The following is an 18796-nucleotide window of genomic DNA, read 5'->3' on the forward strand; positions in this document are numbered from 1 at the left end:
AGGGGAAGTTGTCCTAGCCCTCTATTTCCTGATTTCTCTTAAATGAGAAAGGTTTTTGAAATCTTTTTTTGCTACAAATTATGCTTGATATATTGTGAGGGAAATAAATTTTCAGAAATTTGTTTGTGTATAAAGTGACTTTTTCGAAATAGAGTGTTTTTTCTCACTCCAGTGTGTCATCTAAATTAGTATATGTAAAGAAAGGTTTTCTGATATAATACTCTCTTCATATTAGGAGCAAGTCCAGTCTATCAGCCAAAACAGACAAATTAGACCTAAGTGTGCGCCAGTCAATAGGCGGTGTGCGCCAGTCTATAGGTGGCGATGTCAGCACATCAGTTCGGGAGCTCCAGCGTCTACGAGACAAGTGCAAGCTACTTGAGGAGTCGGAATGCACGTTGCGCTCGAGCGTTGATCACTTAAAGTTTGAACTGGGTGATCGGGAAGATATGGTGGACAAACTGACACGTGAGAGCCAGACTTACCAGATGGATCTGGAGACCTACATCGCCAAATCTAACGTGAGCACTTTTATTTTTATTATATGATTTTCTATTACAAGATATTTGATGTGATATTCGATCTAGTTTTATTGGTACTTTCACCTATTTTGAAATTGGTGCAAGTCTTTACGGATAAGTAAAAAAATGTGCCATTTTGATAAGTGAATTCCAAATTTCCCTCAAAATGCACAATTTGGCTTTATAAAGTAAAGAGGAGATAAAACAATGTGATAAAATACACCCACTCTTCCATATAAAAATGATTTATAGGTTCATTTGTCTTATTAAAATTTCTCTCCAATTTAAGAAGTTTTTTTTTGAAGATATAATCAAGAAACTATTTACTGTTAGGAGCTGTTGACAATAGCACATGTGGAGAAAATCACATAACTCTACATAACTCTGACTTTAATATTCGTTGAGTAAGGCACTTTGATCAACTAGAAAAGCAATGTGGCCGAATGTTGTTGACAGTTGTGTTTCCTGTTGTAGGGATTTTTTGCATGAAACACCAGATATTATTCAGATAAATTTCTTATTTTAAGATGAACTTAAAACCATACTTAAAAGCTCATATTACACCAATTGTTTCTCTACAGCGTCTGAGCAAGCAGATTGAAGTTATGATAGAGGAGAGAGCGTCGATGGAGGTAATGCTAGGAAAGATTAAGTGTATGAACTCTGAGGCTGAACTGATCGAAGGAGACCTTCATAAGATGCAGATGGAAGAGCTTGAGGTAATTGTTTTCCTAAATTGTCAATTCATATAAGATTTATTTACAGCTATTTTCATACATGTAGTTTTAATTCCAGTATATTTTATGTTAAAATGATAACCATTTGGAGTTTTTGAAAATAAAGTAGTCAACTTCTGTAAACTTGATAGAATTAGATGTTTTCACTCTCACAGGTATTGGATTTATTGATATGAAATATTCTGTGTCTTTTTCCCAATCCCTAGCATCTGCCATGAAATTTCCCAATTGAAGCCCTTAATCAGTGGCAGGTCAGCTGGTGGAGAAAAATGCCCAAGTGTTGCTTGAGTAAACAAGTTATCTGTCTACAGGGAGCTAATGTATCTAAATATTGGTATCTTTACTGAAGGATATTGTTAGTCAAATACAAGAGGAGAAAGAATGGCACTCATGAGTTCACAAAACTAGCAGATTGAAATCGTCACACTAATATACTATACATACATGGCAAGCTAATCCATTTACTTTGTTTTCAAAACATAGTATTTATAATAATTTTAGGACATCGTAGGGCAGTTGCAAGAAGAGAAAAATGCCCTGACCCGGCGCTTGAGTCAACGAGACCAGCAGATAGCCACATACAGGGAGCAGCTGGAGATTGCGCAGAAACAGGCCTCTAAGCTGCAGTTTAGGATGGACAAGGTTTGTAGTGGTAAACGGGTTTGCAAAAAAGGTGTTTTTTGGGTTAGTTTATACTATGTTTTAAAGTTTAATGTGAAGACAACTGAAAAATTGCTGGTTCCTGGTTAGAAACCAGTGTTGGTGTCAATCTTGAGAGCTCATGAGAAATTACACTTGGTAGGAATCAAACCAATATCCTCTTGGAAGGCTGACAAAACCGTTTACATGAGCACTGTTTTAAGCTATCTGCTCTAACACAATGCTCGTTAGTTCCCCCCAAAAATTGTAAAAAAATCATGGTTGTATACATGGTTGCAAAATACGCTAAACATCAAAACAATAATACTTTATGAAATAATTTATGTCTTTGGTAATGGTCTTAAATTGTTATATTACAAATGTGCATTACGGACATTCTGACTTTGTCTGAACATTTTTAGGAGCGTCGTAAATCGAGCGACTTACAGCGTCGTGATCTTGCATTATTGGAGAGCCAGGATGAAAGATGGAAGGGAGAATTGGAGGATAAAACGCACGAGATACACGAGCTGTACAAGAGAATCTCTGTATGTATATATGTACATGTACTTTATTTTGGTTCAGATATGTAACATCTTCTATTGGAGGCAGCCAAGTGATCAATTACACTTTAATTAATCCATGTGATCAGATTGAAAACAAAAAGATAGCTTTCAAATTTTATTTCAAAACAGCATCAACTGCATACTTATTAGCCTCAATACATAAAAAAAAAATAAAGTCACTGTTTTTTGTGGAAGAATTTAATTGGACCGTGCCCCATAATGAAATGTATTACAAATGTTTGCGATTTGACTACTTATGTTGAAATTTGCAAACATTCTAAAAGAAAAGTTCAAAATGAACGAGCTCAATCAAGTGAATCACTTTAGATCACATGTAGATTGGATGGATTTAAATATTTAAATCAGTTATAAATATTGGTGATTTTACATAGCACAAGCTTGTCTTTTCGGCTGCGGCAGTGCATTTATAGCACATTCATTCACATGTTATAATTTCATTAACAGGAGCTGGAAGAGTTGATCGAAGCCTATGAGGGCCAGGAGAAGGAGTTTATGGAGAGGGAGCAAGCTCTTAGGCAGAAACTCTCCAGTCAGGCTGACTCAGGGACAGATAACCTGGTAATGGGGACTAGTCATAGCGAAAAGATAGATTAAAGATTTAATTTTAAGTGTTAAAAGGACTTACCAGCGGCAGGAGAAAGAGTTTATGGAAAGAGCAAGCATTAAGGCAGAACATGTTCATTCTGGCTGACAGATAGCCTGGTATTGAAAATTTATCCAGAAATAAGATAGAATAAATTTAAAATGATAAATTTAATCTAGGCACAGGCATGGTGTGTGTTGATGCCACAGCTCTTTGGCCTCCTACCCCATCCCCCAACCTCCAATTATCAATTGCAATAAAGGCATTGTACCTAGGTTTATAAATATCTTTTAAAACACTGTAACTTATAACTTGTCATTAACCAAGCATAACAGAGATCATAAATTTCTTCCAGCTGTACCTTTTAATCCATATAAACGATTTTGTATTTTGACAATGGATAAATGTATTGCTCGTAGCAATGTTCTGATGATTGATTTTTATTGAAAATTGATTGGTTGGGCCTGAAATCAACAATAATCGATTGTATTTGGTCATAATTGATCATTGATGCATCCAGCAAGTTGTTTTGCTTCTCTCCTCTCTTTATTTGCGTTTGCTTCATTTCCACCATCTTTCATCTTTGAGTTTATTTATACTTTTGGAAGTGTTCAGTTGTTATCTTTAACCATACAGTCCAAAGCAACAAGAACACTAAATAACTTCAAACATATACAAAACATAAGCATAGTTAAGGATTCTGAGATATTGTACAAGAATAAAACTACAATTAAGGTATTGTCAGAAACTGATTGTACTATCGAATATCGTTTACTTGAGTGAAACCAAAAACTGAGTCAAACTCGAACTGATTCCCAACACTAATTGATCATTCATTCTTGCTCTTTAAGATTAACATTTCAGTTATCATTTTTCCCATTTTATTTCAGGATATTCGTGTTAGAGTCACAACATCGCCTAACAAGGACAGCAGGGTTTCAGAAAGAATCAAGGTAAAAATGGCACAAATGAAATATCAATTGTATTGTTTTTCTTAACACTCTCTTCTCTTTTTTTTAAAATAAGTCAATGGTACTGCGATAGCCATAATGTCATGGCAAAACTTCTACCTTGGCTGTAATTCAATATCCATTCAAGATATTGAAATGAATCTTGGTACGCATGTTGCCAGGGACACCCATAACAAGGCCCTTAACTCTTGCCTAACTATATGTAGAATTGTGCCCCTTGTTTGCATAAAAATGCCAACAGACAAGCTTTTGGGGTTGCTCCACAGCACGCTCGTTATAGCAGATTTTTTTTCTGCTTCTGAAGAATAGTGCCATTTAGGACTGTGTTTCAATCCAGGGTCCTAGTCATAACTTTAAAAAATACTTAAAAAGAGTGTCACAGTAGGCAACAAGTTAGTTTTTAACATTCAATGATTGTGTGTTCAACTGTAAGTTTTTATTTTTCATATTAACAGCAAAATAAAGAAAAACAGCTTTTAACCATGAAGTTTTTGTTGAAACATGCCCCATGGGTGTTGCTTAAGGGTAATGGATAGGTGCTGCGCTTTCTTGGTAGCATCATTCTGTCCTCAATGAGGCCACCATGTCCACCCTTTTCAGTCATCGAAATTAGGATGAACAAGCCCGACTTCATATACTTCTGCTTGGTATTACAGTTTTGAACTGGCCCTGCTGTATAAAACCCAGAATTAGGGCAAGCCCGGAAAGCAATTTGCCAGTGCAGGGCTTGCGGGCCGTTCTAATTTCAACCACTGCCTATTGCTTTTTTAGAATTTAATGCTCAAGATTAATGTGTATTTTGTTTTGATTAAAACTTATAATATGATTATAGATATATATACAAACTCCCCAAAGTTGCCAGTTGAAACATATGAATTTTTTTAACTTAATTCCACAAATTTCTGTCAAGTTCAAAATATATCAGTTCTTCACAGTCCAATACAATGTGTCCTGTTCTCCTTTAGCACCATGTCTTTTATGGAAGCAACCTGTCCTTTTTTTAAATCTGGCTAAAACCCTATAACTAGACCAAATTACATGTGCAGGCCAACCCTGACTGGGATGGTCCAGATTGATGTTGGACGAGAGAAGTAAAATGTTATCCAGGCAATCTAAAACTTAAAAAGCATACATTTTTGAAAAGATTTGCAGGTCAGGGTAAACAGTATCCATGGAGATATGTTTGTGCTTTTTTAGAATCTATTCACACACATTTTCCCTCTGTTTGCAGGAGTTGGAGGGTATTGTTGATAAACAAGAGCATGATTATGAAGTTTGGCTGGAGAGAGAACATGAGTATAAGGACACCATTGAGGTAGACTAGTGTTCAAGTTTATGGTTAACTGCTCATTGGTAGCTTAATGTACTAATTGATTGTTGAAAACATGATTTGAGTGCAGATGATTTATTGACAGTGTGTTTTGATATAAATTCTTAATGAAGAGTTGCAAATGCATAAAAAATAGCTGCTTTTGTTTATTTTGAACAAAAATTGCAATAAAGGTCATTCTTAGATCATAAATTTTCTATTACAGAAACTGAAAGAAGAGCTCGAGGCCAGATCAGAGAAAGCAAGATTAAGTAGTGAGGTCCGAGAAACCATGGCAACACAAGTACACATGTACAAGGAAGAGGTGCACAGTCAAAGGGAGATCATTAAGGTAGGAAAATTTTGTGGGAGTTGCTGGTCCTGATTAAAGTTTCTTGCATATTGAGATTCCATCCGCGACATCATGGCAACACTTGTAAAAATTTACTAGGAAGAGACAGGGATATTACTAGCAAGCAATTTTCATGATATCTTGTGTAAAAATTGTCTATATCGCATTGATAAGCCATAAATGCGTGATATTTCTCGAACTTGTTAGAAGTTGGTGTATTATGAGCCTTTTTCGCTTTTGTTATTAATTGAATTACAGCGTCATGGGAGTATGGATTTTGGCGTCACTGTCGACTATGGTATTCCTGTACCTTATCAAATTATTGATAGTATCACAAATTATATTACTGTTCAGCATTGTTTTATCACTGTGTTATCCATATCTTATTAAAATCTCATTGAAAATTAAAAAACTCTAACCCAATTTGACAAATGGGAGCAATTCTCTCATGAAAAATTTGAAAAAGAATTAACCCTGAAGAGGTGCTAACAAAGGGAGATAATTAAGGTACTTGGTTTTTAAAAAAGAAATGTACTTTGAAGTTTTAAATGAATAGTGCAGTTTTGAGTGAAAAAATGAATTTGGAAGACAACTTTGGAATTTTTAATTTGCAATGCACAATTCAGCAGGTTATGACAATGATCTTCCAAGGTTAAAATATGGTAAAAATGATTAGGTCTGTTACCTGTTATGGTTTATTTATGGTTTTCTGAAAACTGAAAAAAAAACATGTCATAATTTAAAATGTGAAAGACTAGTGATTGTTTTTCCTTAGTTTATATTATTTTTCATGCTAAATTTCCTATAAAAAACCTGATAACTTTAAGAAAAATGTTTGAGTCCATTTTCTGCGTAGAAATTAGAAATGATGTCCATTAGAAGGTGAATTGAAACCACAATGTTTTGAGTGAGAGGTAGAAACCTTTACCACAAGACCACTGTTTTTTTTGCTACAGGAGTTGAGAGAGAATGTCCAGCTGGTGTTGTCAGAAAACACTCCCAACAATACAGAGAGGAAATCTGCCTTGGAAAAACAGATTAAAGTAGTGTACCTAATTTAAGAAAATAATAAAATCTTTCAGACTAAAATGTTCTTCATGTTCAGGATGTCATGTTCACTATCTATTCACTATCTGTACTCTTAAAAATATTCTTCTACTTTAATCCCTCCTTTTTTGTTATTTGTGACCTGAAAAACTACACATGTTACGTAGACTTTAAGATTTTAAGAATAATGGAAGCAAAAATGTCTAAAATGAATTAAGTTAATACATGAAACTACAAAAACCCATGTAATACCACATGCAATACTCCTCAATTGTTACCAGGGCTTGGAGGAGCAGATTGAGTGTTACCGCGATGACAAGCGTCACCTGATGTCAGAAGTGAGCCGTTTCCGAGAGGAGAGCGGTGACAGGCAGTTTAAGATTGCTGAGCTTGAAAGGGTATGTGTGTTTTATTATTCATTCCTTACGCATACTTTTGCATTTAAAGGTAAATGCAGTTCTGTAGTTTTAAAATTAGAATAAATGGTATCTTTTAAGTGTCTAGTTTTGGAGAATTGCAATTTTTCAGTAGTTTGAAGATACATGTATTTCTTTCACAAAAATTTATGTAAATATTGCTAGTTCATGTATAAATGTGAATTGTTCATATTTAAACATACACATAATTATTAAACATTTGATGGCACTACTGTTGCAAAAAATCAATTTTAGGATTGTCAGTACTTCGTAGAACCATGTGGCAGTGTTTTAAGGATTGATTGCATTTCTTTTTGGGTTTATACTGTATGTAAACATACTGTATGTAAACAATAGGGCATGCAAGCAAATTTTACGAAGTGCGCTTTCACTTCTTGGTAATTTGCTCGCTTACCCTATTGCGTTTTTACAGCATAAATTCAAGAAGAATACTTATATTTACATTTTAAATGATTGTTCGTTGCGATTAATATTTAGTAGTATCTTCTGCATTGAGTAGCATTTTTACAGAAATATAACCAACAACATAACTTTGGTATAAAAGAATAGCTGATATTTGTTAGGTCAAATATCATTGGATAAATGACATCGGGTTAATCCAATCAGAGTTCAATATTGAAATAAACTGTTATTTCATAATTCTGTGCAGGTTATACAATATGAACGTCAAGTTTTATCTATAAAAAGGACAAGGCAGATGTTAATATTGTAATTTAAGGATGCAGATATTTGTCGTTGATGATACCCTGCTGATGAATCTATTGTATTTTGCAGACGACCTCTCGACAGAGTTGTAAGATTGAGCGACTAGAACGTCAACTAGAGAAATCTCGGGAAAAGGAGATAGACTTGAGATTGAAGAGAAGAGAACTCACTGACATCAGGTAGGCGTGACATGCATGTAGAAAATAACCTCATCTCACTTTATCATCTCTGTTGTGAATACATCATTAGTCAGATTATTCTAATGATATGTTTTTATATTGTCTGTTTTGAAGAGTAGCATAGGCATTGTCAAAAGTCTGGTAGCATTGTCAGTGTTGTTGTGTGCGAGTTAAACTTTTAACCTTGGTTATAACTCTAAAGTTGTTCATTATGGTCAAATGAAACTTGGTACGCATGTTGCCAGAGACATTATTCACATAGGTACATCAAGGCCTACTCTAACTTTAAAAATTTAACCTTAACACATTATGGAAGAGATCCTACAGAGGTACAGAACATATGAAAAAGTATGACAATAGCAGACTTAATTCAGATTGACCTTAAGATCCTTTTTTGTGTGTTAAAGCAAAACAATCATAAATCATAATTTCTTGTAAAATGATGATTTCATAACTAAAATATTATTTTCATATTATCATGACTATAATAATATTCAAAGACTAAATAGGCAATCCTGACCTTGTTTTCTGAAATATCTGTTTTAGAATTAAGATTGCGGAAGAAAGAATTGCAGATGTGGAAAAGGAGAAATTTAAACTGGAAAGACAGCTAAAAGACATTACAAAACAGCTTGATGAGTTAAAAGACAAACAGACTGATCTTAGTGATAAGGCTATGTCCACAACAAGTAAAGTCATGGTTGAAAATCTCGAGTTGAAGACTAAGATGGATGATGTAAATAGAAATGTTGAAAAAATGGAAAAGCAGATTTCCAAGTGTGAGAGACATATTGGTGAACTTGAAGAAGATATTGCTGCAAAGAATAAAGAACTGGCTCATCTGAAAACAGTTAGAACTGAAAAACAGGAACTGGAAAGAAAAGTCATGGATCTTGAATTTGATCTTAAACAAAAGGAAAAGAAAGTTTTAGAAACATCAGAAAAAGAGCAGCAAGTGACTAAATTGGAAAGAGAAAAACAGAATTTTGAAACTAAGATAAAATCTATGGAGAATGAAATACAAGAAATTAAATGCAAGGAAAGGTCAGTTACAATGCGGAGATCAAAAATGGAAGATGTTGAAGACCTAAAGCAGGAGAAGAGGTTTCTGGAGAGTAAGGTGTCCAATTTGCAGAGACAGGTCGAGAATGCAGACCAGAAGACGCTCAAGCTGGAAAAAGAACTTGGTAGTGCTAAAGAGGCGGCGGAGAAAGTTAAAGGTGGGTATGATTGCAATTTAAATGCATGTTACAGAGTTAGCAAAACCTGTCCTACCCATCGGCCAAGTACAACAAATATTGAAAATGAGTTTTTGGTCTGGTGGAATTCTGCGGATCTAATGGCCCCAGAGACCCCTCCCACCCCCTACCACCCCCCCAAAAAAATACCTGAAAAAAATTATTTGGTTGCTTTCAGTTGTTTAAGTTAATATTCAAGTTTGCTTCAAATTTAAAGTCTGGAGAGCCCTCAAAAGAGCTTCTAAAAAGCCATTTTTCTTCTACAGCAGTGCGCTTTTGACCCCAAGAGCGCCCAATAAACCCATGGCCGAAAATGTTTCAGCCCTCCAGCTGCCAGGTCAATCCCATCCCTGTAATAGTAACTCTCGATGATATACGATTAGGGTATTAAGCTTCAGAGGAAGTTTCTGCATATTGTTCATGCTGCAGACGATTGTATTTATTGGTCAGTATTTATCATTTTAGTTTGCAACCATCATTCATCTTTTATTCTTCCAGTGTTAGAAGCAGAAATCTCCATACTGAAAAAGGAGCAGTCAAGACTTCAAGACGAACTTCAGTCAGAGAGAGTGACACACGAGAAACAGCTGAAGTCACAGGCAATGTCAAGGAGGGATGCTCAGATTGCAGAAGACAACCTTGATAAGGTATTGTCATTAAGCTGGATTTGACACTTACAGGAGTCAGATAGTCTAAGGCTCATAAATTTTGGCCTGGACTCCTAGATTTGTTAGGTTGGCAGTTCGTCAGACCCTAAGGTCATGCATATGAAGACAGAAACAAGAAATGCTATTTCAGATGTATAAGTATTGTTCCTGAGGTTGCTGGAATTTCATTCGAACTTAAAACCTTATGATATGTACCGGGTATGTTTTCTCTTTGACACTGAATTCTATATGAAAACGCTGGAATCCTTGTTTTGACTTCTATGAAAAAAACAAACAGTAAGTGTCTATAACATAAAAATTGTTCTGTATGATAAAACTTCTCTTTTTTTCAACATTGTGATGCGTTTAATATTGTAATTTGAAAATTTTGAATCAGATTGAGTACAGTGTCAATCACACTTTGCGGCCACTGAGAATGGATTAAAAAGTTACAAAAGACATAAATGTACATCAGATTGACTAGATCTGTCCATAATGTCATTTAGGTGAAAGAAAGGAATTAAAATTACAAAAATGTGTACTTATCCTCACAGGAGAAAGAGAAGAATGATTCAGTTCGATCCAGGCTACAAAAGGAGCTCCATGAATCCAACCTGGCCCTCAGTGAGGCTCGGTCTCTACTCTCAGCCACACAGCGCCAGGAGAAGGCCACTAGGGACACTCTAGAGGGTGATATTAGAGAGCTCAGACAGAGGATATTCCTGCTAGAGGTAGGAATTTGATGATTTTTTACAAATTTGAGGTTTTTTATCATAAGTGTGGCTCGGTCTCTTCTATCAGCCACACAGCGCCAGGAGAAGGCTACGAGAGACACTCTAGAGGGTAATATTAGAGAGCTTAGACAGAGGATCTTCTTGCTCGAGTAAAGAATTTGATGTTTTTTTACAAATTTGAGGGGCTTTTGATCATCCTTAAGCTTGGCCACTGTTATCGGTCTCACAGCACAAGGAGAAGGTCACTAGAGACACTCCAGAGAGCCATATAAGGGAGCTAAGACACGTTTTCTTGCTAGAGGTAGGAATTTGCTAGTTTTTTTGTACATTTGAGTGATTTATGCTCATTTTAAAGCTTGGCCTCTGTTGTTGTCAGTAGCAAAGTGATGTTGCAGAAACTTTATCTCTTATAGACTGTGTGACCAAAGACTGTTTCAAAGAGAGCTCTTTACATGTTGGCCATAAATTCTTGACCTATATGATCACAAAACTTAGTGTACAATGGGTTGTTAACATCATCATTGTAAACTTTTAAACATTATTGTTCTGGAAGATAAATGAACCATTCAATGAAACAATAGGCCCTATGTTCACAATGACCATAAAATGTACATTTGAGGTTTGAATTTAATTATGGTTTTAAATGACAAGAGTGTAACCATAATTGTTCCATATTTCATTTCAGAAAGAGAAAGGTCTGAATGAGGACAATAATAAGGTAATTCTTAACTAATAACAATTTCGTGTGTTGGGATAATCTGAATTTAACCATTTCATTATTGCATACAGTATGCAATAATGAAATGGTTAAATTCAGATTATCCCAACATAGTATGATACTATTTGGTTACCGTAACATTTACTTTATCATGTAAGTCATATTGAGCTCTTCAGTTCTTTGAAGTAAGAAAAGTCAAGGTCGTGTCACTGATTTGGTGTTGTTGTAATTTATAACTGTTGTGAATTCTTTTTAACTTAGGCCATACAATATATTTTGATTGAACTATGTGCAAATGTTGTTAAAGACAAAACAAATGTGTACAGCAAGGCTCTTAACTCAGGGATGTCAATTTTCCTTTTTTTCAGCTGATTTCTTATTAGTTTACAAATATATGTTCATTGTTGGCATCCCGGATAAAACTGGCATTAACTATAATTGAATATGGTCATTTGTATGACTGAAAAAACAAAACAAAAAATACTTGTCATATGTCATTCTGCTAGCACTAGCAATATTTAGGTTGTTTATATTTTTTATTAAATACCTGTAGGATATGACACATAATAAAGCACAGAATGAAAAGCAAATGTATGAGAGATCAACCAAGTCCAAGGCTTTTTCACCAAAAATTGTGAAGAGGCCTAGCCTTTTCATTTTGGAAAATTTAAACGCGTGAAATTCTGCAAATTGGGAAATTTGAATGTGTAAATGTCTCAAAATGGAAAATTCCACATAATGAGGATTGAAGACGCTTTTTAAACACGGGTCAAGGTTTCCATATGAACCTTGGAACTCATGTTACAAAAAACAGGCTCATATATTACATGTGAGTCTACTTCTAGCTGTTTTTTTTTTCAATTATGACCTTTTTAATATGAAATGTGTACAAACACTCCACAGGATCAAGCTTGAATTTGAAAGGACTAAAATGTATGGACTTCCAATTGATACACATGTAGATCTTATTGGGGGAGAAATCATGTCTTTGACTTCGCTTTTTTAACATGACACAATGACAAGAGAGATTAGTTTTAATCTTCATAGAGTTGAATCTAAATCGAGGGAAAGAATTGATAACAATATATGGACTAATTGGCCCTCGAATAATGTTTAAATTATACAGCATTCTTCTTATGTAAGCTCAAAAGATAAAAAGAATAATTTGCTCAAACAGAATAAATTTTTATTGTAAATTTTTTAAGTAAGATCTTCCTTTTTGGGAAAAATATCTGGGAATTGTGAAAAAAATATCTGGAAATTGGGAAAATATGCCATTTTTCCCAATTGTGAAGTAGCCTCATTTCGGCCCCTAGCAAAGAAGGTGAAAAAGCCCTGAAGTCGAAGAAAGGCTTTTTTAATCCATCACATTCATTATGGTATAAATATCATTATACTGGTTTTAAATTTAAAAGTTTCCAAAAGTCAATTAATTCTGGTTGTTACCTAGATACTTAGTGATTCCTTTGTAATTATTTGCAATTGAAACAAAATGTTAATATATTGTTAGTGTGAGTATTGTTATCTTGTATCTAGTTATGTCATTTTCTTTCCAATAACAACACAGCATCATCAAATTTCCTTTTCAATACACTTTTTTTATAATTCTGCAATGATTCAGTCTCGGTCATATTGTATGTTTCTTTATAAGTTGCTTCTGTTTATCAAGATGCCAGTGTTTTAATCTTTAGACTCGTTGTTTTATATAATAAGCTACAGGGTTAGTATGTGATGCATATCGGGTCACCTACTGACCCCGCAAGTTTATATCACGTAGACAATATATGGAAAAACAATGGGGTCATTGCATGACCAGCCCTTGACCAATGACCCCACCCGGGCAAGCTTAAAACAAATGCCTGTCTCATACACATTTGTAGTGTATAACTTCATTTATCTTTTGTATTTTTAATATATCTCAGTGGTTGAAATTAGCACAAGCTCAAGTTTTGGTTTTTATACAGCAGGGCTTGTTAAAAAATGTAATGTAGAGCAGTGGTGTATGAATTCTGGCTTGTTCAACGAAAAGACTAATTTCAAGGACTGATATATCTCAAGTGTTTCTTGCCTTTTATAGCTATGATAGGGCATCTTTAATTTTCTTATTCAATTTATCTGCCCTTATTTCTCCTCCCTCGAAGTCCCTCCACTGAGGCCAGACCATGTCATTCATCTGTTCCTCTACCCTGATGTAGTGTGGATTTCCCCATGCCAGTTGGCCAATTTCCTCCTGCTTCATGCCAGGTCTCCAGTATCTCTCCCATATTCTCCATCTCTGCAGTCCTAGCTTTTCTAGTTTGTCCCTCCAGCAGCCTTTCTCTGCCAGCTTAACTGAGGACATCTGCAGCGCTGCCTCCACTTTAGGGCATCTCAGTATCGTGCAGGGACCTTCTTGTATCAACTCTTCTAGCTTAGCTATAAGTTGTTGTTGTTGTTCTGGGCTGACTCTGCCTGACAGCAGGTTTCTGGCAGGGATCATATAGTAGGGAAGATGGTTGCTGGCTTGTATGGCTTCTTGGAGATTCTTCAGACATGAGAATACATTTTGAAGTAAATTCTTCTTGGTAAATATTTTTGCTGGATTCTGTTCTGTGTACCACAGCATGATATTTTTCAGTATGTATGATGATATTTCATCACATATTGGTTTCAGGTGGGAATTCTTTATCCACTTGAGCAAGATGTATATTTTGAAATGGTTCTCATTCCAGCTGTCAGTTAACCTTTGCTCACCGGGGATAAAACAAACCCTCCATTCAATATCTTTATGTTCACTACTTTTACAGCCCACAGGAACCATTTGCGCTTGGAGTTTCGACACCTCTGCTATCATGTCAGGTGTTGGCCAGTTGTGGTGTCTGGGTCTGTTGATCCACTCTGAGAGCAGCTGTTGTTGACTGGTGCAGGGGAAGGCATGGACATGGTCCCAAATATAAAGTTCATTATACTCTTTGAGAGCTGGCCCAGAAATGGTTTCCTTAGTTTTGTCCTTGATTTGAGATATTGTGTACTTTTCACTTGAAATGAATGTTCTGCCATCCTCATGGACAAACAGAGCCTGCTGAATGTTTGAATTCTCCGAGGTCCCTGTGTGTTTTAGCTCCAGTCTGAAGTGTCCTGGATGGCAGTGTTCTCTGTCCATAGTGAACTCATAGTGGGTGTCAGGCAATGTCAGAGAGTCATCTTCTGGTATTCTACACACTGTGTAGTTGTCTTGGAACACCCTATCAGTGTCACTCTCATATGGTGGTGTAAATCCCTCACCCTTACTGCCTGCAGTTATAACAGTTGGGTTTTGTCCTTTTTCATTCCACTTTGCAGGCTCTTCTCTCCAAGACTCCCGCCTGTGTTTGACCATTGTCTGACTGTAGCCTAGCTGGTCCAACACCTCGCACACATGCACAGACAACTCCTCATCACTGCTCTTCCCTTTTTTAATCCCTGTAACAAAATGGGAGAACATTGTCTTGAAGTAGGGATAATCAAGAAGAAAATCAATAGAAGCTTTTTGCTCCTCAGCCCTTCTGCGTCTGTAGGCAACCATTCAGTGAGCGATTTTTTACAGATGAGGACTTGTAATGGACTGGTCATTGTATTGACAAAAGATGCCTATTATACAGAAATTCAAGAAAAAATATTGAGAGTGGGTCAAAGGTCAAGCTTGTGGGGACCTCGTGCTGAAAATCTGTTTCGGATCAATAACTGAAGAATGCTTAAGCCGAGAGGCCTCAAACATGGTGGTATTGACCTGCAGATTTATCCTATTGATTATGAGGTCAATTGGTCATAGGTCAAGGTTATGGTGACCTCAAGCTAAAAATCTGTTTCCTAACAATAACTAAAGAATACTTATGCCCAAGCACAAGTTCAGTTGATATCCACTCTATTTTGCCTTTTCATTTCCATGTACAAACCTCATTGGAATGTGATTGGTCATCATGAAATAACACTACATACTCAAAGGTTCCCCCTTCTTGCCCAAATACTAATGGCTATCTATCCAATGACTTTTGGGGGTATTTGTCATGTTCCTGTGACATCCCTTCTTTTTCTTTTATTTACATAACAAGTAATATTTGTTGTTAAGGATTAAGACAATAAGTTTAGAATTTTATGAGTAATGATTAATAATGAAGAAAATGGAACAACCCACTTTTTAAGGGTCATCATTACTGTAATATGAGTATGATCTTTTCTCATTTCATTTTCGTTTATACTGTATTGTTTGTTGTTAAATATTAAGACATTAGAATTGGAGTTTTTGAAAAAAAAAATTGCACTCCAGTAATATTTATTTAAACAACTCACCTTTTAAAGGTTTATCCTCCATTTATATTTCTCTGTATTATTTATGGTTTTTGGAAAATTATAAGATTTAAATATCCAGGTCATGAAATATGCATTTCAATTACTGTTATCTTCTGTTTGTTAAAAAATGACACAGACTTCTGAACTTATTCTGCTTTTAAGAGTAACCATATGATGATTTTGTATCATTTAGTGGTTATTTTCCTTGCTGGAGTATTGTATTGCTTTTTGTTAAATATTAAGTCTTTAGAATTGGAGTTTTTGAAGAAAAGCAGTATAAATTTTACTCCAGTATTATATATTTAAACAACTCACCTTTTAAAGGTCTATCCTCCATTCTTGTTTCTCTGTATATGTGGTTTTTGGAAAATGATAAGATTATATATCCAGGTCATGAGATATGCAGTTCATTTTTTGAAAATGACTTGCCTGTCGGTAATCACCATTTAAAGCTGCACTCTCACAGATATACCACTTTTACAAATTTTTTATTTTTTGTCTTGGAAAGAGCAAATTTTGACGTAAATATCTGCAAACCAATGATGAAGGATTGCTGACAAAAGATCGCAGATTTTCATATTTCTGTTGAAAATTAATTTTTATGTCTTAAACAATGTTACGGAAAAATGCATAAAACATCAATTTTTGAACTTAAATATAAAAATCTGCAATCTATTTTTTGTCATCTGTGAGAGTGCAGCTTTAAGAGTAAACATATGATTTTATTGTTTTTTATTTAGCCTTCAAGAAACTATTTGAATTATATGGCTTTAAAGAGAAAGTTAAAATAATATAAATAGTATTTCAGTTTCAAAGATAAAAATGGAATTGAAATATTTAAAGTCGTTAAAGCTAGAAAAAAGAAAACATGTGGAAATTAAAATTAGTAGAACTGATTTACTTGATTTCATTATTTTAGATTCAAAATCTTCACCAACAGATTTGCACAGATGGAAAAATAAGTTAAATTTGAAATAAAGTTATTGAAACTTTGTGTTTCTAGAATATTAATATTATTTGAATAAGGCCGGTGTTCCATATTCACTCTGTCTATGTGTCGTCCACATCAGCAATTTAAAAACAAGCCATAATCCATGTTTCCGCAAAACGAATACTGAAAGTTGTATTTTTGAGTAGAAAAAAATGTCTGAAATATACAAAGTTATTTAATTTCAATCATCAAAATGTTTCTAATATTTACAGATGAAAGAGTTCTATATTTAATCATGAAATAGGCTTATTTCCATGTTGAAAAACATTCCAATTGTTCTCTGTATGTTTTGCTTTATGACAATGTGTTTATGCATTCTAAATTATTAAAAAGTGTTCATGTAATCAAAATTCTACCACTTTCTTTATAAATTTTTCAAACAAATCCAAGTCTGCTAAAATTGCTCTGCAATGCAACTGATAAGGGGTTAACAGCATGCACATTGCAGGGTATGAATTTAGACTCGCATACTCGCAAAATGCGAGCGACATTTACAAATTGCGAGTGACTTTTATTCAAGCTCGCAAAATTCTGCGAGTGGCTTTTTCTAGACCACAAAATGTTAATAGGAAAGTAGAATAAACATGAACTTAACTCTGCTAAGTAGTCGAGTGTAAACATCCTATAAATGGCATGTTTACACTACCAGTATAAAGAAGACAGTACGGAGTCACGCTATAGTAAGTTTTCAAAAATAGAACAAATACGGAAAAGGCCGAGTTTTATCTCGAATCTTTCCGGGATGCTCCCAGGCGTGCATTATACAAAGTGAATACGAATGACGTAATCACCTAGCTCAATCATTGGCTAAATATAACGCTTTCGCGCACTATATCAGTGTGTGTATACCACGTGATAAATTGTGTCATAAATGCTACGTCGGAAGGCAATATTTTGATTTGAAAAAAGACTTTAAACAAAGATAACTTCACTATTTCTTCACCATTTTAAATAAAACATAGCGAAGTCTACGCCTCTTACGGAGCCCCACCTTTGGTCTTTCACCAATATTTAATTATACCCCCCAAAACAAAGTTTGGGGGGGTATACTGGAATCGGGTTGTCCGTCCGTCTGTCCGTCCGTTTTTTTTTTGTCCGGGATTCATCTTTGTCGTTATTGAACAAATCTTTTTCAAACTTTCAGATATTAATGGCCATGATGTAAACTTGTGCCTCTGTGAAATTGGTACGGGTCACATGACCCTGACCAGAGTTATCTCCCCTTGATGTGTTAAAGTAGGCAAAATAAGCCCTGTCCGGGATTCATCTTTGTTATTATTCAACAAATCTTTTTCAAACTTTCAGAAATTAATGGCCATGATGTAAACTTGCGCCTCTGTGAAATTGGTACAGGTCACATGACCCTGACTGGAGTTATCTCCCCTTGATGTGTTAAAGTAGGCAAAATAAGCCCTGTCCGGGATTCATCTTTGTTATTATTCAACAAATCTTTATCAAACTTTCAGAAATTAATGGCCATGTTGTAAACTTTCGCCTCTGTGAATTTGGTACAGGTCACATGACCCTGACTGGAGTTATCTCCCCTTGATGTGTTAAAGTAGGCAAAATAAGCCCTGTCCGGGATTCATCTTTGTTATTATTCAACAAATCTTTATCAAACTTTCAGAAATTAATGGCCATGTTGTAAACTTGCGCCTCTGTGAAATTGGTACGGGTCACATGACCCTGACCAGAGTTATCTCCCCTTGATGTGTTAAAGTAGGCAAAATAAGCCCTGTCCGGGATTCATCTTTGTTATTATTCAACAAATCTTTTTCAAACTTTCAGAAATTAATGGCCATGATGTAAACTTGCGCCTCTGTGAAATTGGTACAGGTCACATGACCCTGACTGGAGTTATCTCCCCTTGATGTGTTAAAGTAGGCAAAATAAGCCCTGTCCGGGATTCATCTTTGTTATTATTCAACAAATCTTTATCAAACTTTCAGAAATTAATGGCCATGTTGTAAACTTTCGCCTCTGTGAATTTGGTACAGGTCACATGACCCTGACTGGAGTTATCTCCCCTTGTTGATAGTTTAGTTTCTTAAAACACTTCGACAAACCTTTTCACAATACGGCCGTCTGACGGA

General features: G+C 35.2%; 1 protein-coding gene across 2 annotated transcripts in view; it reads left to right on the forward strand.

Moving 5' to 3' along the window:
* LOC128232570 (citron rho-interacting kinase-like) overlaps nucleotides 1–18796 on the forward strand; it is a 49653-nt gene that overhangs the window by 10888 nt on the left and 19969 nt on the right. For both annotated transcript variants that reach the window (XM_052946212.1, XM_052946213.1), the window contains 15 exons: nucleotides 236–521; nucleotides 1103–1240; nucleotides 1760–1900; nucleotides 2320–2445; nucleotides 2929–3042; nucleotides 3958–4020; nucleotides 5270–5353; nucleotides 5574–5699; nucleotides 6656–6742; nucleotides 7028–7144; nucleotides 7958–8067; nucleotides 8614–9287; nucleotides 9804–9952; nucleotides 10507–10683; nucleotides 11372–11404. In XM_052946212.1, the coding sequence (XP_052802172.1) occupies nucleotides 236–521; nucleotides 1103–1240; nucleotides 1760–1900; nucleotides 2320–2445; nucleotides 2929–3042; nucleotides 3958–4020; nucleotides 5270–5353; nucleotides 5574–5699; nucleotides 6656–6742; nucleotides 7028–7144; nucleotides 7958–8067; nucleotides 8614–9287; nucleotides 9804–9952; nucleotides 10507–10683; nucleotides 11372–11404 (2425 nt within the window). The remainder of the gene's footprint in view (nucleotides 1–235; nucleotides 522–1102; nucleotides 1241–1759; nucleotides 1901–2319; nucleotides 2446–2928; nucleotides 3043–3957; nucleotides 4021–5269; nucleotides 5354–5573; nucleotides 5700–6655; nucleotides 6743–7027; nucleotides 7145–7957; nucleotides 8068–8613; nucleotides 9288–9803; nucleotides 9953–10506; nucleotides 10684–11371; nucleotides 11405–18796) is intronic.

This window comes from Mya arenaria, chromosome 4 (assembly GCF_026914265.1).
Source record: "Mya arenaria isolate MELC-2E11 chromosome 4, ASM2691426v1".
Taxonomy (NCBI): Eukaryota; Metazoa; Mollusca; class Bivalvia; order Myida; family Myidae; genus Mya; species Mya arenaria.